At 35.7% G+C, this 25,221-nt stretch overlaps 1 protein-coding gene across 1 annotated transcript in view; it reads right to left on the reverse strand.

Moving 5' to 3' along the window:
* Positions 1–24,995, reverse strand: part of GABRA1 (gamma-aminobutyric acid type A receptor subunit alpha1) — a 58,352-nt gene extending 33,357 nt beyond the window's left edge. The window contains exons 1-4 of the mRNA XM_040239466.1: positions 24,527–24,995; positions 22,121–22,209; positions 18,688–18,800; positions 4,952–5,019 (exon numbers count right to left, since the gene is read on the reverse strand). Coding sequence (XP_040095400.1) covers positions 4,952–5,019; positions 18,688–18,800; positions 22,121–22,194 — 255 coding nt within the window. The 5' untranslated portion in view covers positions 22,195–22,209; positions 24,527–24,995. The remainder of the gene's footprint in view (positions 1–4,951; positions 5,020–18,687; positions 18,801–22,120; positions 22,210–24,526) is intronic.
* Between the last annotated feature and the right edge of the window lie 226 nt (positions 24,996–25,221).

A 25,221-nucleotide genomic window follows, 5' to 3' on the forward strand; every position in this document is an offset into this window, starting at 1 on the left:
GGCCTTAGGCAATTTTCTTATTTTCTCTAATGCCCTTGGCTGCCAATAAAGTAGGGATCACAGCAATACTCATTCCACTTGCCTGCGGTCAGAAGTGAGCCAACACAAGCGAAAAACTTGCAAGAAGTTCTAGAGCACAGAAGTTCTCAGTAAACGTTAAAAGTGACTATTGGTCTCCCATTTTGTTTTTTTATCAACACAAATTTGTATTAGATTTCAAGGTATCGGGAAATGAAAAAGTGCTATTTCTTTGGAAGGGTGGTAGGACAGGAAATGAAGAAAGTGAGACAGTGGTCATAACTAAGTAAAACAAAAACAGAAGGCAAAATAGAAGACTCCACAGAAAAGTGTCTGAACAAATAAGAAGTGCTGGTGTTCCTTCAGGGTTCAGTGTTCCAGCCGCCACCACTCAAGTGAAAATTCTCTCCCAGTTCCCCTTTTCAATAGCGCAGGTCCCTGGAGAATATGAGCCTTATTCTGAAGACAGGGACACAACATCCGTTATGTTTCTAAATAAATATTGTACTGAAGTGTTCCCACTTGCACAATTTATTACCATCTGTGTGTGCTGTGATTTAATACATTTTAAGCACTATGGAAAACAGAGCTTTCTGATTGTGCTGCCTGGATATTTTTGTCAGAACCTAGTGCCCTGGGAATGTGCAGTTTGATTGCCAATTAATGGTTTTTAAAATAAGTTAAGGAGTTGTCCTAATTTTGTTTTCTATTCCAGATGAAGTCAGATACTTTGGGATCTGTGGAATCTCTAAGGACAGGCAGCCTGAGTTCAAGTTGCTACCTAGCTGGGTTACTTTTCTACTCTAGAAAATGTGGATAATAATAATGTAGCAAAAATCTTGACATGGGGATTAAAAGATATATGATTTATAAAACTCTTAGCACAGTGCCTAACATAAGCATTCGATAGTATTTAATGTTGTTGTGGTTATCATTATTTAGTTATTAGTACTCAGTTTAAAAACTACATTTCCTGTCTTGAAAAATAGCTTTGTCATTCTGATACCCTCTAAATCATTCCACTCTTTCTTATGGATAATTCTGCCATAATGTAGTTTAAATATTAATCTTCTCAAAGTGGTTAGGTACAGTTTCCACTAGTCACTTAGGAAATCAGTTGCAGACTTATGGCTAATTTGCTTCTGTGACAGAACAATTCAAATGTTGGCTTGTTTAAGAGTTTTAGGTAAAACACTGTCACTGGTTTAGATTCTGTTCCCTTCTTCTTACCTGATTATTGACCAAAGGCCATGTGTAAAAAGTAATGTAAGGTAATCTTAGGGTTAATAGTGTATCCAAAATCCTAGTGAGAATCTTTTGTCTAAGAGAAAAGACATCACTGTTCATGCAAAATATTTTTCAAGAGAAAAGTGCTTGACTGCATATGGCTTTATTTGGGCACTGTCCCTTAATAATTTCTATTGAGCACCTACTCTTCCTGAGAGATCATGCTAGGTGCCAGAGATAGAGAATGGTCATATTATTATTGGGCTTCCCTGATGGCTCAAACAGTAAAGAATCAACCTGCAATGTGAGAGACCTGGGTTTGATCCCTGGGTCAGGAAGATCCTCTGGAGGAAGGCATGGCAACCTACTCCAGTATTCTTGCCCAGAGAATCCCACTGATGGAGAAGCCTGGTGAGCCACAGTCCATGAGGTCACCAAGAGTCAGACACAACTGAGCAACTAAGCACACAGCCTTGTTATTATTAGGAGGAGGAGTAATATCTTTATTAGTGTGCACTATTTATAATGCTTTATCCCCGCTCATGGTGTTCCACCTATGAGAAGAAAGCTTTACCAGTGCAAAACTTCCAAAAGTTCTCCTTTCTCTCACACTCTTCTATTCAGAGACGGGAGAGAGGACAAGTAATTTAACTTGACAGGAGAATTTGGAAGGAGAAATTAATCTTGCCTATCTCAGCAACTTCCTCTTGTCTTCATTTTTGATGCTGGCTGTCCAGTAGACTCACAAACGCTACTGTGTTCCTCCATGCTCCACATTTTGTGTGGACAGTCTCCACCCTTGCAGAAGGAAGCCAACACTGCCTGCTGATTGGGTGGGTTACTCTGGCTGACCCTGGTGTTTACTCTCTGGAAACCGCTTGTCTGCTGATATAAGCCACCTTCTAGAATACCACCATTATTAGCAATAAAGATTAGCAATAAAGATGATATCTTCCTTTTTCATGTCCTTTACTCTGCTATCATATTTCTTAATCAGAACTCAGGTAGGAAAGAGGGTGTTATTTACTGAGTCCCAGAAGACCTTAATTTTTAAAAGTTAATGTAGACTCATAAACCTTTTACCAAGTAAGTAGAAATTAAACACTTATTGTAAAACAGCAAGGCATTGATAGTATAAGAGATGTGAAGCAAGCTTGCCTTTATGTCATTTGGCATCACTTTCGGAAAATAAGATACTAATATAAAATAAGTAACTTAACAAAACAATGCTATATATGAGACCAAAAGCTAAATTGTATTTTACAGTCAATAAATATGATTGAATGCAGAAAGGGAAAGTTAATTTGTTATTGGATAAATAAAAGAAAAGTTTTCATCAAGCATTTGGGTCGTGATTTGGATGGGGGAAATACAAAATTTAAATGGATAGAGATTAGAGGAAATTTCTACAAAGGGTACATGCCATCATAAGGGGTTCAGAGACAAAAAATAATAATAGTTACTATTTATTGAGCACTATCAATAGACCCTTATTTATGTATCTCATTTAAAATTCCTAACAGTCCTGCAAGGATGCTGTTGTTGTTGAAGTCTTACAAGGATAGGTAAATGATAATATATCAACTTTAGAGGCTTTGAGCCTTACAAGATTGGTTTGCTCCAACGTCATTCTGCTGTCAGTGATGAATTTGAATTCAGCAAGGCTGAATCCTAGAGTCAGTAGTTCTAGCCCCCAAGGGTATGCCTCACAGAAAGTAATACTTATGCAAATCACTAAATAGTCCATTGGAACAAGTGAGGACAAATGGTAAAATCACGTATGGTTATTATGGGATACAGGCAGAGGAGCTTAAATTTGACCTTAAACTGAACTGGGATATATTAAAGTTTCTTAATTAGAAAAGTAGCATGAGAGAATAATAGTTTTGTGAGAAGACTGAGTTGCAGTGTGGGAGAAACACAATAGTTCTCAGACCACAATCAAGTTTGTAAAAATTATTGTATTGCATAGTATTTCAATAAAGTGGTCTACAGACTGACCACAATGGCAAAATGATTTACCAGAGGAATAAATCCACCATTTTGGCTAATTTTAATATTTCTTTTTCTTACATAGTGATAGTGGTTGACATTTATTGAGTGCTTAGGATACGCCAATGATTTTTAAGTGCTTTTCATGTATTAATTCATTTAATACTTGTGATAACTGCATGAGGTATTGTTATTATTACTCCCATTTCACACATGAATAAGCTGAGGCAGAGACATATTAAGTAATTTTCCTAAGGACAGATACACTGTTATCTAGTAAAAGGACTGGTATTATAAACCCAGGCATTCTGGTTCAGAAATTTGTATTCTTACCTACCACTCTACTATCTCTTCTATGCTCCACTGACTCTAATCTGTACAGGTTACATTCATAACCTGTCTTAGGTGTAAAGCATCTAATTATCCTGGGGCTTCACTGGTGGCTCAGTGGTAAAGAATCCACTTGTCAGTGCTGGAGACGTGGGTGCGATCCCTGGTTTGGGAAGATCCCCTGGAGAAGGAAATGGCAATCTACTCCAGTATTCTTGCTTGGGAAATCCCATGGACAGAGATGCCTGGTGGTCTACAGTCCATAGAGTAACAAGAGAGTTGGGCATGACTCAGAGACTAAACAAAAACAACAAAACCTAATTATCCTAAGTCAGCATTTCCCAATGTTTGAGTCACAGAATGTCAACAAGCATCACTTAAAGAAAAGGGTTTGGGGCAAATATGATTGGAACACACTAGATTAAATGCAGTTCAACAGTTTACCTTACCTCGGGACTGGTCAGAGCTCTAACCCTGCCAATCTAGGTGCCTTGTGGAAATGCTGGTCTAAATTGTTATTTTCTCTAACATTTATTCTGAAACATCTGAGTTATTAGGAAATCAGAAGACTTTTAAGATGGCATAAGCGAAGATATTTCAAAAAATAGTATTTAATTAATGTATCTTCAAAATAACTGTAATGATGTGTCTCATAGCCTCTTGATGATTTTTTGCTTCTATAGGAGTTTGGCTGTCAAGAGTTCAGAAATATTATATAATATCTGCAGAGCTCTACAGACAACGCCCATCAGATGGAAGAGAAAATCATGTTCATTTGGATTGGGAAAAGAGAGAGCAGGTATGTATTCATTTTATTCTCACTCTTGGTAATAATTTAATGATTGCCTTTTGCAGTGAAGCTGAACCTTTCCCACAGGTGTTATTTCATTCTCAGTCTAATTCTGGTAAAGTATTTGCTCAGCTTTTATACACATTTCTCCTTTTTAACCAAAAATAATTCAGAAATTGCAGTGTTTACAGCTATTCTATACTAGTCCTGGTCATCAGAAAGCGAACATTCTTCAATCAATATGTCCTCCTACCTACAATATAAGGTAATTCACACTATTGGAATCACAGAACATAGACCAAGGCAAAGGAAAAATTTCGGTGATGAACAAAAGAAGACTGCAGTGGTTGATAACTATAAACAGGCCTGGCCTGAAAAGTAAATGGATATTTTCCATTATGTAAATATAATATAAACATATATTACATATATATATTACATATATATGATATTTACTTATTATGCACACAGAGAAACACAAAGATATAGCCAGGGCACTGCAAATTACTTCCTAAAAACCTAATCCATATTTTTCCTTTCAAAAGTTAAATTTAGAAAATACTCCAGGAAAACCGAGATTGCAGAGTCACTTACCATATCATGGTCTGAAACGGGTCCGAAACTGGTGACGAAGATGTCAGTCTTCACTTCAGTTACACGCTCTGATGAAGCAGGAAATTGGGACAGTGAATGTCTATCAACAGTCCTTATTAGATCTCACAACCATATACTCACACCCAAATGGGAAATTTATTGGCTTTGATTAGCTATTTCTAAAATTGCTCCACTGTGTAGTCCTGATAATTTACTGCTTACACATGAAATTTCACAGTGAATATTTTTCAATGGAGAAGGGAGCCTAAATATGCCACTCTGGGAGACAGATTTTATGGAGAGGTCAGATGATTCTTAATGGATTCTGTAAGAATGGACACACTTTCCTGAATGATACCAAGCCATTTCATGTTGTAATAAAAAATATGTTAGCATATGGGTATGATTTAAGATTAACTATTCTTATACAGCTTGCCAGATTCTCCAGGTATTCAGGCTATTCTTGGGATGTATATAATGTAGTGTAGCAAACTTTATTAACTGTTTAAGGACTCAAGGGTGTGTTTTATAAATGATTTCTTTCTGGCATTAAATCATAAGTGGATTATCCAAATTACTCTCTGGGAAAAGAATCTGACAACCTATGCAAGTATCTTCAATTTTGAGGACAAGAAGCACATATTATGGTACAGTGAAAGTCCATTTAATAGATTCCATTTCAAGCTCAATGTAATTTTATGTTAGTGGCTCTGAGGCATATATATCAACCAATAAAACATATGTAGTTTGGTGACAACCCAACACAGATTTAAAAATATATATATATGTTGTTTGTATAAAAGGAAACCTTTGTTGAGAGGTGAGAATGAAAAGATGACTTTTTAATTTTCAACTTTAGCTCTGAGAAATAACAGTCCAGCATTTTAAACAATTCATTTCATTGATATGGATATTTGTATCTTTTGTGTAGTATATTAAAAAGTTGACCCAAATACATGCAAAATGAATTCATTTGAAAATCAAAAATTTTATCTCCTAGCAATTCACTTGTAAAGAATTAAATGTTCAGTATAAATTTGGCTCTTGGAAGTCATGTTATACACATAATGTGTATCTCAAATGATAGAATAATTTTGAGGTGGAGATAGTTTGGTCCATAAACAATCCATTATTTTTTAGGTTTTGTTCCCTACCCCTAAAGATTTCATTGGCTCCAAAATGCTTAAATGAGCCTGGTGACATAATAATTATGTGGGGTTTACTGTTCAGTGTTTCAAAATAAAGAACATAGCTTGAGACAAAGAGAACAGAGTTGTGTTTTTAGAACTCATTTCCAACCTCAACTTTAACATCCAACATCCTGCAGCAACTGCGGAGCTTAAGAGAATAGCTGTCAGCACCAAGTCTCAGATGTATTAACCACTTGCCTCTCATACCACGTTCCTCTTCTCACCTCTTCCAGCAGTCATTCTCTCTTCCAGCATACATCTCTCTCTCTACTGCACACTTTATTTCCATACATACATATATGGAAATATATATTTGTATATCTGTTATTTCTTAAGAGTCCAGCAAGAGCTCACACTTTATTAGAATGTCAGAATGACTTTCAATTAAAAGTCATAATACAATGAAAACATGCTATCTAGTCACAGCAGCTGCAATTCATCTATTCATTGGGCTCATTTTCATCCTTTCTCTTTCAAGAGTTCCCTTTCTAGATCAAGTAAAACAAATCATTTTGTTCTTGAAGTTGCATTTCAGTTCTCTCCAGATTACAAGCTATAAGGTTTTTGATGAATATCTTATGGCTTTGAGTGACACTTATGGAAGTAAGATTATTTCCTTTTTCATTTTATTTTTATGGTAGGGACGTACGTTAAATGCACACTTACTAGGGGAAATAAGTGTCCCTGTTTTTACACTTGCAAGTGCTTCGTGGCCTGAGACAATTCTTTTGGACTCCTTTATCAGTATTATCTATTTTGGGAGTGTGAGGAGAAAATAAATACTCCCCGAGGTAGCTAGCTTTTCAAAGCTTGGCCTACCAGATGTTTTAGGGGCAACCAATATGCTTTTTTCTTAAATGCTGAGGAGGATGTGGAGAAAAGGGAACCCTCCTACACTGTTGGTGGGAACATAAATTAGTGCAGCCACTATGGAGAACACTATGGATATTCTGTAAAAAATTAGAGCTACCATATGATCCAGCAGTCCAACTCTTGGGCATATATTTGGAGAAAATGATAATTTGAAAAGATATATGCACCCCAGTGTTCATTGTAGCACTGTGTATAATAGCCAAAACATGGAAGCAACCTAAGTGTCCATCAACAAAGGAATGGATAGAAAGCAAGTGGTACATATATACAATGGAATATTAGCCATAGAAAGAAGAAATAATGCCATTCCCAGCAACATGGATGGAGCCAGAAATCATCATGCTGAGTGAAGTCAGTCAGAGAAAGATAAATATCATATGATACCACTTATACTGGAATCTAAAAAAAGAATAAGGTGAACTTATCTACAAAACAGAAATAAAGTTACAGATGTAGAAAACAAACATGGTTACCAGGGGGTAAGAAGTATGGGCTGAATTGGGAGATTGGGATTGACATAGACACACTACTATATATAAAATAGATAACTAATAAGATAACTGATAAGTATTATATAGCATATTCAAAAGCAGAGACATTACTTTGCAAACAAAGGCCCGTCTAGTCAAGGCTATGGTTTTTCCTGTGGTCATGTATGGATGTGACAGTTGGACTGTGAAGAAAGCTGAGTGCCGAGGATTGATGCTTTTGAACTGTGGTGTTGGAGAAGACTCTTGAGAGTCCCTTGGACTGCAAGGAGATCCAACCAGTCCATTCTAAAGGAGATCGGTCTTGGGTGTTCTTTGGAAGGAATGATGCTAAAGCTGAAGCTCCAGTACTTTGGCCACCTCATGCGAAGAGTTGACTCATTGGAAAAGACTCTGATGCTGGGAGGGATTGGGGGCAGGAGGAGAAGGGGACGACAAAGGATGAGATGGCTGGATGGCATCACCAACTCGATGGACGTGAGATTGAGTGAATGCCGGGAGTTGGTGATGGACAGGGAGGCCTGGCGTGCTGCAATTCATGGGGTCGCAAAGAGTCAGACATGACTGAGTGACTGAACTGAACTGATTATATAGTATAGGGAACTCTAAACAATAGTCTGTAATGGCCTATATGAGAAAATAATCTAAAAAAGAATGGTATATGTCTATGCACAACTGATTCACTTTGCTGTATATCAGAAACTAACACAACATTATAAATCAACTATACGCCAATAAAATTTTTCTAAAACTCTGTTCTATCTATCATAAAATGCTCTGAAGAAGTGAACTTGCCAATTATATGGAATATTTCTCTCTGCTGTTTTTAGATTGTTAGCAGATGATTCCATCTGCAACCTAGGGGAAGCAAGATAATCAGCAGACTCAGTTTCTATACTTTCCCTTCTAATATAGCTCCCTGGAGAAGGCAATGGGAACCCACCCCAGTACTGTTGCCTGGAAAATCCCATGGACGGAGGAGCCTGGAAGGCTGCAGTCCATGGTGTCGCTAAGAGTCAGACATGACTGAATGACTTCACTTTCACTTTTCACTTTCATGCATTGGAGAAGGAAATGGCAACCCACTCCAGTGTTCCTGCCTTGAGAATCCCAGGGATGGGGGAGCCTGGTGGACTGCCGTCTATGGGGTCGCACAGAGTCGGACACGACTTAAGTGACTTAGCCGCAGCAGCAGCAGCAGCAGCATAGCTCCCTTGTCACATGTTCAAGTAGTTTTCTTTTATTTGTCATCAGTGAATATATAGTGGAAAAAGAAGTTACCATTGCGGTCAAACTGCTTATTATGTATGCTGCTGAAAGATATATCTTGGACATTACCATGCTCATTTCTCTAAGAAACCATGTTTTAAATGAAAGTGGTCAACATCATCTACCCCTGTGTTTCTGAAACTCACTTGGGAATGCTACTCTAAAACATTATAAAAGCTTTAGAGTAAGCATAAGCACAATATAGCATATTATGTAATTAAAAAAATTTTTTTAATAAAAAATATAAGCCCATAGTTTAAGTTGAGATGCTTCAGAAAAATATTTTAAAAATTTAAATTCCCTGAAACATCACCATCCACATAAATTCACTGTTAATATCTTGATGTATTCCCTTACATAGTTTTTTCTATTCAAATATATACTTAATGATTATCCTCAAACCATATTCTCACTCAGTTGAGTACAATTTCAGTGGCAAAGAATAGAATCCTTTGAACAAAAGCGTCCTTCACTTCAGCTCCCCAGGGAGTCCTTAAGTGGCATGTGAAGCCATTCTGCTTTAAGATAAACATTTTATAATCTGGAGTGCAAAGGTTCAAGATAGAGGGTCACTGTGAAGGAACTTCAGCCAAATTATAAATAGTGCCATGGTTAACTTGCTTTTTTGACAAAATAATGGTGGTTTGAAATCCAATCCTCTTCAGATCAACCAGGCTTAAATGGAAGATGCACTCATACTCATGTGTTTTGGCTGAGAGCTAAGGCAATTGTTGAAGAACTTTCTTTTTCCCAATTCTAGAAAAACTGTGTCATCTCCTCTCCCTCCCCTCCAGCAAACATTTTATTTTTATACATATATATAAAATGTATTATTTAAGGAACAATAAAATTTAAATCACATGCTCTAATACCAGACTTTATTGACTTAGCATTAGATTCTGAAGTTATTAGAAATATCTAGAAAGTATTCAAAGCCTTTCTATGGATCACATGGGAAAAGTAAAGAGTTTTATGCTTGAAATATTCTATTTGAGAGCATACAACATGAAGCAGAACTTCTAATGAAGTTTAGCTAGGAAGATTACACACTTAACCAAAGTTATACGTGAATGAGCCTCTTATGTAATGAAGAAACTGTCTGCAAGTGGAAATCAATCAAAATAACTTGGTTGGAAGAGACTAGATTAATCAGCAAGTAATTTTTTTTTCCAATTCAGTATTTTTGTCACAATAATCCTCTATCCAGTGTAAAATAATCAACAGATTCTTTAGAATTAGTATAACTGTATACACATATTCAAGTTTTCAAAGGATAACGATGGAATAGAGTTATGTAAAATGAAATTATGATGGTGGTTATTATTACAGTGATTGAGGATATCTAAGATAGTACATCAATGTAAATTAAGTTTATAATGATTAAAATCATTCTTTAAACAAGCACACCCTTCAAAGATATGTTTCACAGACACCATATACATATTATTTATATTACATATATGTGCACACACATATATGCATACACATATGTTCATATACTGTTATAACCTCTATAACAGCTAGACAGCTGTAGATCTGTTTTTACTAGGGATTTCCTACAATGTTGATATCCTGCTGATAAGTATTGAAGTAACAGATGTTTTGAAGTGATAATTCAAAAAGATGATTAGCGTTGGAGGCAAAAATCAGAAAAGCAGTGTAGTATAGTAAGTAGTAAGCACACTGGATTAAGAGTCAAAACACTTGGATTTTAACTCAGATTTTCCTAGAGAACAAGCTATGTGATTTTAAGACAATCCTTTAATGTCTCTTAGACTATTTTATTACTTCTTCAGTGAAGAAATAATACCTGCACAGTCAACTCCATTCTATTGGAGTGAGAGTCAAATAGATGTATTTTCTGGGTACATTAATTTAGTCAACAAATGTTTATTGAGAGTTTTCTATGTGCTAGGAAGGCACTTTTCTAGATAACAGTAATACACTGGTTAACAAAAGTGCAATTGTTCCTGTTCTTCTGCAGCATGTCTCATAGTCTTAGGTAACACATATTTTAGGTAAATAGGTTAGAAACATAGATAGATAAGTAGGTAGATAGACAAAATTATATACATAGCTGTGTATAAGCATATATGCATGAATTACAGTAGTTAATGTCAGATCATTATAAATGCTCTGAAAGAAGAGAGAGCATTTGACTTGTGACCTCGATGGTGAGAAAAATTCAAGGATGAATAGATCCAGGCAAAGACATTTCAAGGAGAGGAAAGAATAAAGCAAAGATGAGAATAAATGCTCTTTGTTTAAGAAAGTCCATACATCTGGAACTTGGTGATGCTGATGATCGTGGTATAAGATGACACTCTAGAGGTAAGAGGGTCCACACTTGAGCTCTTTATAGAAGCAGGTGACCTTTGTTCTAATGTAATAAGAAGCTTTGGGGTAATGAAGTGAAATAGTATTACTTGTGGTTTAAGAAGACAACTGATACTTTGTAAAGAGTGGATTGTAAGAGTGACTAATTTTTTTAAAAAAATGGAAGAGGGAATCAATAGTGAAGAATTGTAGGTGGTATTTTGTTAGGGATTCCTATTACAATAATTTATTTAATATGGCACTAGCCATATTTTCAGTGGAAATGCTGTCTAGTAAGGAACTCAGACTAATATTCACTGGACCCAGTTCTGTGTGCTTGTAACTTATGAAGGAGGTTTATTGCCTCCTTCAAGCTACTTTGCTACTATTAATTCACAGAGGCAGTCACTATATGGGGTCTGAATTGGCTAGCATTAGTCATTATAATAAAGTATTTCTTAAAACCCCACTTTGAAATGGTCCTGTTCAGAAATTGAAAATATCTTGAGCTCACTACATAACCATCGATTTATACTCCTGCTGTCTATGGGGTCACACAGGTTCGGACACAACTGAAGTGACTTAGCAGCAGCAGCAGCACTGGACAATGTTTCAGCTCCCTGCCAGTCTGCCTGGAGCAGCGTTTTTGCTCCTTGTCCTTCATTTCCATTCCCTTAACTCTTTACCATTTTCCCCTATCTGCTACTGTAGAGCAACTTAAAGTTGGTGATGCAACTGCTAAATCTGGATATGGAGTAGAAAATCACATTTTGAAATGTCTAGCCAATACCTGGTCCTTTTGTGTTTTCAGATTTCCAGAACTCAGATGATATAAGCATCTCCCAGGGAAAAAAGGTAAAGCATATTACAGCAGACATTCATCTCTCCTCCACTGAGAATGTCCCTCCTTAGCTCCTTATATCATGGCATTTCTATTGGGAGAGGGCAAAGCTTTAGAAAAGGATGTGATTGCTGTATTGGAGAAATGGGTTTCTTTCAGTCTATATAGGTCTTGATCAAAATTGCCTAATATGCAATAGCTTTGAGGCATCATACTTTCTGTTCCCATTACAGAATTGTAATTATATGAGGATAATAATCTTGGAGGGATATGCCATCCACTTAGGACTCAGTTTCAAGTTTTTCAAAATGGCAGAGTCCGTGATTATGAACAAGAAGATTCTCAACTCAGAAACACTACGAATACGATTTTTCAAATTAAGAATTCAAGTTCAGGCTGTAAAACACCAACCATCTAAAGAATATATTTATACACACACACACATACACACACACAGACACACACACACACATATTTAGTAGTTCACATTCATTCTAGTATCAAGAGAGGAAATGTTAAGTATATAAAAAGGTCAAAAGTAAGTGCACAAAATATAAACTGCAGTCGTTTACCAATAATTTGGCCTTTATAACCTGAGCATAGTCTCAGAGGCAACATTTTATCTTAGGAAGTGCTTGACACAATGATCTATACACAAAAAGGAAAAATGGAAGCAGGAAGTTTTTAAACATGCTAAAACATTCCTCTGGGCATCTCACTTGGATTCATTAGACAAGCTGGCTTCATGAGCTGACTGGATCTCTCAGCCAGTAAAGGTTAAAAGGTGTTCTCTGTTCATTTTAACAGTTTTTCTTGTGTCTTTGGTAACTGCTCTTCCTCTAAAATTCAGTTGAATTATGGACTGTCTAGATATAGTATTTCAGTGGAAATAGACTGCATGAAGCCAAAGTCTGAGCATCTGCTCCACACCTTGCATTAAAAGCACCAGACAAAGCTATAGCAAATTCAAAAAGAAGAATTCTAGAGTGGAATTTCAAAAGTTAATAAGAAAAGCTATTAATTGGTAAAGTAAATATATCAACAGCAATAACAAATATTGGATAAATCTAATGTTTTAAATTGTTTTGGGGTACTGTCAGTAATTTAGGATCTTTTTTTATTGAAAGTGAATATATTGTGACATAATATCTTATCCTCTGAATTTTTGAAATTCTGGCTTTTTAATATAAATACAAAATGTGTGCTTTAAGTGAACATGGATAAAACGGTTGCCTCTGATTTCAACATCACACAGCATATAAAAACATTAAAAAGATCATAGTTACCTAAAGTTTATAAAGTGGCACAAAATTTCACAGAAGTTAATCTGATTTTTTTTTCACCTTAGAGCACTCTTTAGTGTTCCAGCTTGAATTATTTTGACATAAAGAAACATAACCCAAGATGCCAATTCCCCAAGAAGCCAATACCACTTTGTCAGCAGCACTCATATCCAGTCCAGTCTCCTTGCCTGGTGGGAGATACTTATTATCTTAAAGCTGAGATCTCTTGCAATAATTAGGCTAAAGGAAGTCTAAAAGGTCTCATACAGGCATAAAAAATCAAAAATTGGGAAAATCAAGAAGATAAGGAGTATGCTTTGAGGCATAGATTGTTTATCAGATGGTATGTCAGTGCTGAAATACCTTGAGAGAAAATCCCAGCTACATTCCAGTTATAAATACTCATCTAACTGAGAGCTTCAATTAAGTAAAATCTAAAACAACAATTCTGTAACACAGGGAAAAGAAGAAAATCTTAACTAAATATGTTAAGTTTATAGTAGGAATAAATAAGTAGTTTCGCCAGTGGCTCAGTGGTAAAGAACCCGCCTGTAATTCAGCAGACGTGGCAGGTGCCTCGGGTTTGATTCCTAGGTCAGGAAGATCCCCTCGAGTGGAAAATGGCCACCCACTTCAGTATTCTTGCCTGGAAATTTCCATGGACAGCCCATGGGGTTGCAAAAGAGTCAGACACGACTCAGTGATTAAACAACAGGAATAAAGTCAATTCTCTACCTACATCCCTACCTACCTATTTACTTCTCCCATCCATCTGGGTTCGTCACATGATGAGTACACACAGGCAATCTTTCACTGCAAAGAGTCTAAATGGGACAGCCTGTCTAAATGGTGGGACAGAGAGGGCGGGAAAGATGTTACTGGAAGGACACTGCTTCTCCTTAAAAACCTGAAAACTTTGTTCAGAATGCAGTTTTGAATCTCTGTTTCTGGATTGTTCTTACCCCTCCTCCTAGAGTGCAGGGAAAGCCCGTGTGATAGTGGCTGAAATTTTACCCAGATTGGTGTAATTGGTGGTGGGGGCGGGGGGTGGGGGTGGGGAGCATTGTTTACTTTTTTAGAAAGTTGGAGAAAATTTAGGCTTCTTTAGTTTTAGATTCACAGCCAATAAGGAGAAACCTTGAGAAAACAGATTTCCTCAGAAGGTGTTTGGTTTGGTCTTGATTTAAAATGATAAGAGGAACCTTGATTATTAATCAAGGAACACCTTAGCCTAGCCAGCCTCAGAACACAGATGCCTCTCCCGTACCAGTTGCTCTAGTTGTTCTCCTCTGCCTTCTCTAGCTCTCTCACTTTTCTCTGTTCTTTCTCCTTATTTTGAATACCCTCTTTCAATACCCTCTTGCTCTCCTTTCTGCTCTAACCTTTCCTTTCTTATCTTGCCTTTTTTTTTTTTTTCCTGGATTTTATGTCCTCTCCTTCCTCAACCATTTTATTCTTTTGTGGTAACCATGCTTTAGGCACGAGCCTTTCAAAAACACTCTTCAGCCTCTGGTTGCAAGGAAGAAGGAGCCCTCCACATCTTGCCCTCAAAGAAGGCAATATTAGACGAGAATGAACTCAACAATCACTGACAATTTTGATTTTATTTTCTGGCTACAGACTGTTTCAATTCAAGTCTATTTAAAGCTTCCTTCCTTAATTTTGTACTTAAAATATGAATTTGCCAAATGTTTTTCTCTTTATGTCCCTGAATAGAGGATATTACTAGAATTCCACACACTATCCTTTTTAGTGTTTTCTTTTTAAAATTAGCCTTCCAGGATATCATTTTTTATGTTGTCCTTAAATTTTTTCCCTCTAAGGATTGCTCTTGACCCTGAAAAGATAGTCTTTTTAAAATAGTATTACAATAATTGCAACCTCCTATCATCTGGATGAACCATGTTATATATTTGTTTCTTAATTTTTGGATCTAGGGTGGACATTTCCAAAGAGTAACATTACACCTTTGGATGCTGTGTGTGTTTCTAAAAAACAGGTCATGATGAAACTGCACGTACTAGAGTTTCTTACATTAGTCTCAAGTCTTAGCTTAACAACACATTTCTATATTTTATCAAAACATTCAGAACAAAATATCTCTGCCTTCTGCACAATGTTGTTATTTTTATAAAACCAGACTTTTATCATAATAAAGAAGACAGTGGGCTCCTTTCTCTTGCAAGAAAAGATTATTCCAGCTGTGATCATGAACCTACTATGAGGAAATTTTTACCCCCTTTATAAGCTAATGATAATCTTTCAAGTATTGCCTCTATCTAGTTTTTGCATTGGAAAGCAAATGAATCATGTAAAAAATTGATTTTTATAATGGAGAGCTACTAGAATGCATGTTAAACTTAGCTTACCAGAAATCTATGGTAAAGACATAGAATTAAATAATTCTGTAGAAATGTATGTAATAGATAATTTCAATTTATAGCATCCAAATATCATGCAGGATGTTAGCATTTTTCTCTAATTCTATAGCTGATTATGTTTATAAAATATCTAAAAACTGTGTTTAATATTTAAGGCTGTATTGGTGTTTTTCTTTCTGGCTCACTTCAATACAGTATACTAACACATATATATGGAATTTAGGAAGATGGCAATGATGACCCTGTATGCAGGACAGCAAAAAAGACACAGATGTGTATAGCGGACTTTTGGACTCAGAGGGAGAGGGAGAGGGTGTGATGATTTGAGAGAATGGCATTGAAACATGTATAATAACATGTAAGAATCGAAATGCCAGTCTATGTCTGATGCAGGATATGACACGCTTGGGGCTGACGCGCGGGGATGACCCAGAGAGATGTTGTGGGGAGGGGGGTGGGAGGGGGGTTCATGTTTGGGAAAGCATGTACACCTGTGGTGGATTCATGTCAATCTATGCCAAAACCAATACAGAATTGTAAAGTAAAAATTAAAAATAAATAAATAAATTAAAAAAAAAAATTTAAGGCTGTATTTTTCTAAAGGCAGATAAACATTCTCAAAATGTACTTATAAACATGTAAATGACTCTGGAGATAGGGTAATAAACACATCCCATTATATCCCTTAAAACTGAAAAGGCAAAATGACAAAAATTAAGTTAGTATTAAAACTTTTTCATAAATCTCAAATCCATCAGATTTAATTGCAGTATGTTCTAAGATGACACATAAAATAGAAATAGAGTAAATTATTTAGGCTACTTTTAAATTTGTTTCCATGTCTATCATAACCTCAAAATCACCATTTCCAGAAATCACAAATATCAGAAAATTCTTTTTAAAAAGAATAAAGCAGGCCCATTTTAAAACTTTTTCCTGAGCCCTTGAATCCTCTACTATGGTAGAGGACATTATATTCACTTCAATTAAAAAGAATATATCTTATCTATATTTAGCCTACCACTACTCTGTTCTTTACATAACTATTTTTGTTATTCTGAGGGGGTTAAATAGATAATAGATTCCATGAAAATTGCTGCCTGAATTAATGTAGTTGTTTCTGTATCATAAATTCACTATCTTGAGTCTTGAAAGAGTAGCTTTTCAACTCATTCTGAGTCTGTATTATATATCTTCGAGGTTTGTGGCTCTCCAAGACTTAGGTATGCATATGAGGATTAGGTGAAATGCTTCTTGCTTACACGATATTTGATTAAAGAATTAACATATACATTTATTAAAGTTATTATACATAATTAAATTTAAATGAGCAGTCATGGGTGTGTTATCTGTATTCCAAATAACAATATGACCACATAGCTGATTATTAACGAAGGTGTGTGTGTATGTGTGTGTAAAATTGTTTAACAAACTTAAACCTATGCACAGAACTTAAGAGGATACTCATATTCACATGTTAAAGTATTAAATGCAATTTCCTAAACTAGAATGAAGATAAGATTTTCTAGATATATTATAAAATTCTGCAGATTTTCTATGGATTGATATGGAGAAGGAAGATGAATAGGTAAAGAAATCAGATGCATGCCCATTCATAAAAGTTATTATCACTATTCTGACTTTCTTTTTGCCCGTTCCTATCCTACCTGCAGTGTTTGCAGTTTATTTCAAATTTTATAAACTAAGAACGATTTTCCTGAAACCACTCTAGATGTTTAGATATACACAGATTTTATATTAATACAGAACAGAGTTATTTATGCACTCTATTTTGTGACTGATACATTTTATTCCTTAATACTTTTTCAAAGAACTTAGTAAGGGGAAACCAAGTGGAATACAACAAACCTGGAGGAATTTGTATAGCATGTCCTAGAATGAATGCTTGAGATTGATAGGAAAGGACACCTGGTAAGACCTTTGACATATTTCTGAATTGTGCCTTTGACAAAGGAGTTTCCGTTAAACCTCTGAGACACTAATGGCGTTTGGCGGCCTCAAAGCAGACCTACGTCCCTTACCCCTATGATCACACTACCTAAAGATTTAAAACGAAGATTCTAAATCCATGCTACCATTCTGTTTTAAAATCACAAATTGAGTTCTTAAGGTTCTTATTCTTTGCATATCTTTGCTGTCTGGATGGAGAAGAGATGAATTTCTTAAAACTGCCATTTCATAGTAGTTTAAATATTGCTATTAAATAGTTTCAACAAATGCTCTGGAGAAAGTACAGCATAAGTTATAGTTGGGAGTCATAGATAATAACCTTAGTTTCTTATGTGACTTTGAACAATAATTCATTTCTTTGCCCCATTTGTTTTACTCTGAGATCAATATTTTGTTTTGACTTCATTATTCTTTGCTTAATTAAATAAGATAGGTTGGTTATCTTATTCAAAGGCTATTTAAATAAGTGTGTAATGTCTTGTACTATTTGCTTCTATTGTTATAAATATTGTATTATTAAGTGCTGTCTTCTTCCTGAGTAGAAATTCATTAGTAAACAAATTAACTGGTATACAAAGAAAAATACATTTTTACTACAGAAAATTACAGTTTAAGTGCACTGAGATAAAAAATACTACCATCTATCTCATTCACCTTTTGTCCCAAAGATGGGGCTAATCTAACACAAAATAGTGGATTAGTCTGTAATATTCCACAAGAAATGTTTACAGCAACAGATTCTGAAATATTTTAATGGAATCCAATGCAAACAAAGCAATGTGGAATGAAATAGCAATGCAGTCTTTGGGCTGGAAGGGAGAATATTACCCGCCTTTCTCCCTTGTAAAATCAAATCATACTTGCAAATGATTATGAATGTCAAGTAAATGTAACATTACTTTCATGACATTATGAGAAGTTTGAATTGCCTTTTGTCACGTCTGGGTATGTGCATGGGATGACCATGGAAAATTGAATTAACATTGGGCAATCTATTGAAAATAGGATGAGTCATTACACTACATGCTGTCATTCTTCTTACTTTACTAAGTAGAGGGAAGCAATGCTTTAATAGTAAAGGCTTAATATTGTTCTCTAAAATAAAACACAATAATGCTACTCACCTCCTAATCCCGGTCTCAGGCGATTGTCATAACCATCGAGGAGTCGGTCCAAAATCCTGGTGAAGACAGTGGTGTTGTCTTTAAGTTCATCTTGTAATGAGGGTTGTCCATAGCTGAAATATCAGAGGCAATAGCTAAATTATACATTTCGACTAAAGCCTTTTTCCAAATAAAGCCTTCTGCAATTTTTTCCTTTCTATTGAATCTTAATTTGAAAATTCCTTCTTGTAAAATTTAAAAAAAATCATAGCTTAATTCTTAACATTTTCTTATATTTGTTCTCATAGATGATATGCTCTATATTCTAATATTTCTAACTTTGGAAGGAAAATTATAGGACATGAGTTGTCTCTTTACATTTATAATTCTCAGTGTGTGTACAAAGTTGTAATGCATGTTTTCTCTGGGCAAGCAAGAACATTAATGCACACTACTGAAAAACTGAAATCTGGGAAACTTCTTCCCAAATTAAAAAAATGTATTCAGGAGCTACCAAAATAATTAATAGCTTTGTTTTCATTTAATATGTAGCATAATCCTAAAATTGCATCTACCAACATCCCTTCCTTCGTCCACTTCCTATGTTTCTTTTGCGATTTTTTATGTTCTTTCAGGTGTTTAAATGAGAAAAATAGATAGAATTTGTTACTTATGATAATTATTTGTTCACATCAGTGTGTAATTTCTATTTCCATTAAGGTTTATGAACCAATAAACCAAAACTTTTGATAATTTGTCTATTCAAATCTCTAATTAATTGAATTTTTGTCCCTGTTGGTCTTAGAAGTAAAATATACCTTGGAAAAGGTAAGAGCCAATATTCTTAATTTATGGTTTTACTAAGCAATAATGCAGGATTACTGTTTTAAGAAAGCACAGCTATTTGTGAGCAGAGTTTGAACTAAAATCCAGTTTTCTTTAACTTTTAGTCTAAGATATTATTTTCATTCTTCTATATCAGAGTAATTATTTCTGTTTAATTCTTTCTATGTGAATATCTAGTTTTTAATCCCTTATCATTACTAGTCTTTGAATTTTGATCATGTAATAACCACAGTTCAAATATTGTATATTTATTGTATCAATCACATTATTATCTATGCTCCTTAAGTCATATTTTATGTAATGATTAAGATGACACTTCCAAAATCCTTTGAGAGAAGAGTCTTCTATTTTAGGGTAGAACACACTTACTGATACATTTCATTGATAGCTCTGACCTTGAGAAAAAATGAATATAGAGTGTAAACTAAAAAACTGACATAAAAATATCACTCTCATATTTTCTACGTAATATGCTTTTGGCTTCTTGTGTGTTTATATTACTGATTAATCTAAGAAAAATAGTAACAGTTGAAACCGAGATTCACTTATTTGACAAAAGCAAGAAATATAATCAAGTATCAATTAAAAAACAAACACTATTATTTAGGTAATTAATGTTATACTGGTAAAATGCGAAACTTTTCTGATAAAATTTTGATAAGCTATTATAACTAACATCTATTCATGAATATTAAATACATTAAATGTACCTCTTTGAAACAATTCCACAGTATCATAAATTCAATATTAATACCATGCAGATTGAGGGTTTGCTCTCTTTTGGCAAAATTAAAGATCTTCCTGGTTTCTGAAATCAAATTTTCAACAAGCTCTGTGTCTTCTAGGATGTCTCACTAGCAGATGACAGCAGTAAAGCAAAAATGGTTTTCTGAAGGCAATTATTTTTAAAAACTCATTGTCACAAAACCTACTGCCATGCATGCATCTTTCAAGGATATTAGAAGGTCATCTTGATAAAGGTAGAAAAGAAATGCTAGCACACTTTGAGTTGTGAATAGGGCCTGATCAAGCATTCTAAGGAAGAAGCACTAAAATAAGAAGGGGGAAATGATGAGATGAAGTGACAGGACAGAGCATATTAGATTGCTAATATGATTCCCCCAAAATGGAGTGGTCTATTACCTTTACCTGCATTTCCTTTGTTTTTATAGCATCTGTCAAATTCAGGAAAGGCTTTTCTCCCCCTGGTTTGATTTTATAAATGTTGTTCTCACCAATTGTTTGCATTGGAATACAAATGCCAAAAGAGTCTTTTCCCTCCCTCCCAGCAAACCATTTCTGCTCTGCCAACTGGAATGATAATCATTCTTTTATGTGATTTTCTTAATCAGGTTATGCTTCATCTTTAATTCTCATTTACTATGTAATTGTCAGAGAATAAGCCTAAGATGAAGATCGAGATTATTTATTTGCTATTAAACACTCATGCCAATGTAATGTCTCCTAAACTGAATATATAATCTATAATTTGTAGAGAAATGTCAGTTACAGTACTTGATTTTGATTCCGTATGAGCCACTATATAGGAAAACACTGTGCACTAACTCCATCTACAGGTCATCACAATAGTAACACTTCATATAATGTTTCAAAAGCAGTGAGGAACCTTTCACTGCTCAGATTAAGAGTATCTGACAATAAGGCATTTCCTGTTCATCTGGCAGTCATTATTCACCATGCACAATAACAAACATTAAAAATGGACAACTTCTCAATTGAAAAAAATCCTCCTAAATCCTCATATTTCCAGACTATTCCATCTCTCTGCCTTAACTTCTAAGGGTTCACTTTTTGTTACATTATGGAGAATCTTAGATTTTTATAGTATGGCTAAGACTTTGGCCACAGGAACAGATTACATTAGAAATATAAAAGCAGATAAAGGAGAATCTGAAATATTGGGTCATTTATATCTTTGCTATTATAATGTATCTATATGCTTGATGGGATCATTAGCTAATATTTTGAATATAGTTAATCATATTATTACATTTTTCTCATAACTTGTCTCCACAGTAAACTTAAATAGAAAAGTTCAGTTTTATCTACCGTTCTTAAATGTGTCTAGTATACTCTACTTCTATTAGTTATATAAGCAATAGTTTCAAAACAAAATGCACATGCATTTATAAAAAATTATAACATTCAAATTAAAAATATTATTCTAAAGTTTCTACTTGCACATAGTCAGAAGCTACTCTATGATCTTTGCAACTAGTTAGAAATTTTCTTGTTGGAAAATCAGCTTACATAGTATGCAGATATTAATTGGGGAAACTTTTTTTATGAATTAGGAAACTGCTTGTTTTGTTCGGTTACAACTGAGCAGTGAAAAGTTCAATTTAAGAATTAAATGGCGAATTAACACATTCCTTAACAAAAGTGTGTTAAGTGTATTCTAACTAACATGCAAATAAGATAATTATTTTTTCATACTGTTCTACTTTATTAGCTGGAATTTTATTGCTGTTAAGTTTTTTTAATTCCCTTAGTCATGAATTTATCCAAGGTTAATTTTCTTCACTCTGAAAGAATAAATGAAAAGTTACAGAAATTCTCATGCAGATTTAAAATAAAGGGTCCCCACCTTCTTCCAGTCAATGTGCTCAGAAAGAGGGTCCAGGCCCAAAGGTAGTCACAGAGACCCGGACTTTTCTTCATTGCGGGCTTGTGCAGCTGAAAAGTAGAACAAGTAGAGATCAATGTCTCTTGCAAGAAACATCAGGTTATAACCACTAGGGCTGACTGAGGCAGTTCAGATAAATGCTTTGAAGTCAGGAAATGACCTCACTGGGATATGACACCTCATTGGAAGCAATGGAAACCTGGACCATCCATTCTCCACTTTCCCTTCCATTTCTCCATTCAGAAATATAAGTGTCTTAATTTCTCCTGTAAAAGAATACAAGTTGAAATGCTCTCAGGTGATAATATTGCTCAACATAAAATTGTGAGTTGTTTTTGTCTATAGGCTTTATATTTCCAGTATAGTGTGAATTACTCTCCTCTTGTTTATCATCTGATAAATTTGACCTTTCTGATTTGAGTTCCCACAACTGCACTGTGCATTAAAAATCTTCAGCTGGTGTCTACAACAGAGAGAGCATGTCTGGGGGCTGTGATGGGTTGGTTATTATGCTTTGACGACTGAATTCATTTTGGGGTTCTGGATACACCTTGATTTCAGAAGCAACTGCTATTTATCTTAAAAAAAAAAAAATCATGAGATACACTGTTGAATCCTGAAGTCGTGCTTGTAATTCTCTGCCTGTGATTGCCTTGTTAAATATGCTCACTAATGCTTCTGTGGGGCTAAAGGACACACTTTATAGTCAGTCCATGTGCTGGTCTCTCACACACAAACCACACTCACATAAATGCACACAAACATGCCTACACATATCTTTTAAGCCCTCTTGGATTCTGCCGGGTTGCTGCTAGAAAATGTTTCATCCCAAACAGATGGAAACTGGAGTGCTTTGCTTTGCATGAATAAGGGAATCTTTTTTTCCCTCTTAGGTAAAGTGCAATCAATCACCGTCTGATTGCTGAATTTAGACTTGGTAGTGGGATGCTGGAGGAATGGAGGAGTCTGGAAAGCTTAGAGAATTTTTAAAATTATAATCTATTTGTGCCGTTAGTTTTTAAAAATAAGTGCACTACCTGGAGAAGGAGAAGATATGGTAACACTTTACTTGAATGTGCTATAATTGATTCCAGTTATGAAACTGTTCAAGGTAAAATTTGTTAGCACTTCCCTGAATCCCTCAGGAGGGTCAGTGATTAATGGATTGCAAGTCTTTTAAAGCATATTTTTCATGAGACACTCTATAGTTTAATGTGGTATGCCTTTAAATACATCTACACAAATGCTTTCCGCACTCTCGGGGATCATTTATATCAGTAAAAATCATTCCAAATGGCAATGTAAGCAATGAAATATAATTAAGGTGCTTAGAGTGGACAGTCTAGATCTAGAGATAAAAACTGTGAGATTCATACTTTTTCCCTAAACTAGTGACTGCTTTTAACATAGAAGAGTTGAATAGGACAAGGAATATTGGATAAATATCCTCATGTTAAAATATTGCATCTAAATTGCATAATTATATTAATCTTGTATTAATCTTCAGCATCTGTTATAAAGGAAAAACAACTTTCTCTACCCTATTAATATTTGTTAATCTTTATTTTTGAAAAAAGGTAATTCCCAAAGGAATAAATGAAACAAAACAAAACCCCAAAGCAAGATACCATTGCTTTCTGTCCTCCTCTGACATTTTAAAAAGAGGAAAACAAACCTATCATGGCACTTGAGTTGTTGAGTAAGAAAGTTTCTTGCAAATACAAACATAATAGTTTAAGAGAAACGCTAAGCTGTCTCCTAACCCTTTTCCACCTTCAACCTCGCCTCATCAAACACACACTCCAAACACCCATATTCCATGCCACCCACATCAAATGAGAACTTGAGTTTTTTCGTGTTCAGAATGGGAGAGACCCCTACACCAGAGGGCATTTTAGCAGCGTTCACCGGAAAGGAGAAAAGAGGCTTTTTTTTTTTTTTTTTTTTGCAGGCAGAAGGAGAGTGCCTTCCCTAAGATATGCAACGTTGAGACAGGTTTTCTATACCAGCGTCTTAACTTTAGAGGATGCCCCCACGACGCCTCTCCCCACTTCACCTCAGCTCCCTTTTGCCAGAAAAAAAGAGACCAAAACAACATGTCACCACCCACCCCGCGAAATACATTCAAATCTGCCTGCCAAAGGAAGGAAAGAAAAGAAAGACGGAGAAAATAATAATAATGACGATAACGCTCCTAGACTGCTGCGGTTTTAACCCTGAAAGAAAAACATTCGTTCTGTCTACCTGCTATGTGATCAGGTTCTTGCCCTGTTCCCTCTTTCTCTTTTCCCTATTGCATTCTGGTCTCTCCAGCAAGGAAAAGGCACGTTCAAAGCTCTGCGTGCTGCGGTCCGAAGCCGCACTTACCTCGGGCCCCCTCTGGGCACAGAATCGCTCCAGACCCGGGAAAAGTCTGCGAGAGAAAATCGTGGAGAGCTTGGAGCCGGCGCGAGTCCGCGAGTCCGGGCGCGCCGGCAGCGGAGGGGCGTCCTCGCTCCGCCGCTCACTCACTCGGTCTGAGCGGGCTGAGCCATCATGGACTCTGCGTGTTCCTTTGCTGAAGATTTCACACCCGAATTTGCTTCCCTATATTCCAATCTGCAGCTATACAACAAAAGATTTTTCTTTACCAAGACAGTAGTAATACGTCCCAGGGCAAACCGGATGTGAAATAGGCGGTGACTTCATGCCAGAGAGATTTTATTTTAGAAAGGAAGGTGGTACCAGCCTCTGGATCTGGAGACCAATCCGCCCATTTTTTATTTGCAGCACAATTTAACTTGCACCGCTCTGGCCCTAATCCCCTTCTCTGAGCTGCAGACTCAAATCCTTCTACAATCTGCTGCAAGCTTTCCCTTTTTGGGGGGGAGTAGAGACGGAGGAGGGAAGAGTAGAAAGGGTTAGAGGCACAGGGACTCTCTTCAGAATCTCTTCACACTAGCAATGTACGAACCCTCTATTTTAAGGTGTGCCTATTAAAAATACAACCGATCAGTATAACTATTCCACCTTTGATCAAATATTTAACCACTACATGCATATGAATGGATGCAAGCGATGAG

The sequence above is a fragment of the Oryx dammah genome, unplaced genomic scaffold (genome assembly GCF_014754425.2).
Source record: "Oryx dammah isolate SB20612 unplaced genomic scaffold, SCBI_Odam_1.1 HiC_scaffold_5, whole genome shotgun sequence".
Lineage (NCBI taxonomy): Eukaryota > Metazoa > Chordata > Mammalia > Artiodactyla > Bovidae > Oryx > Oryx dammah.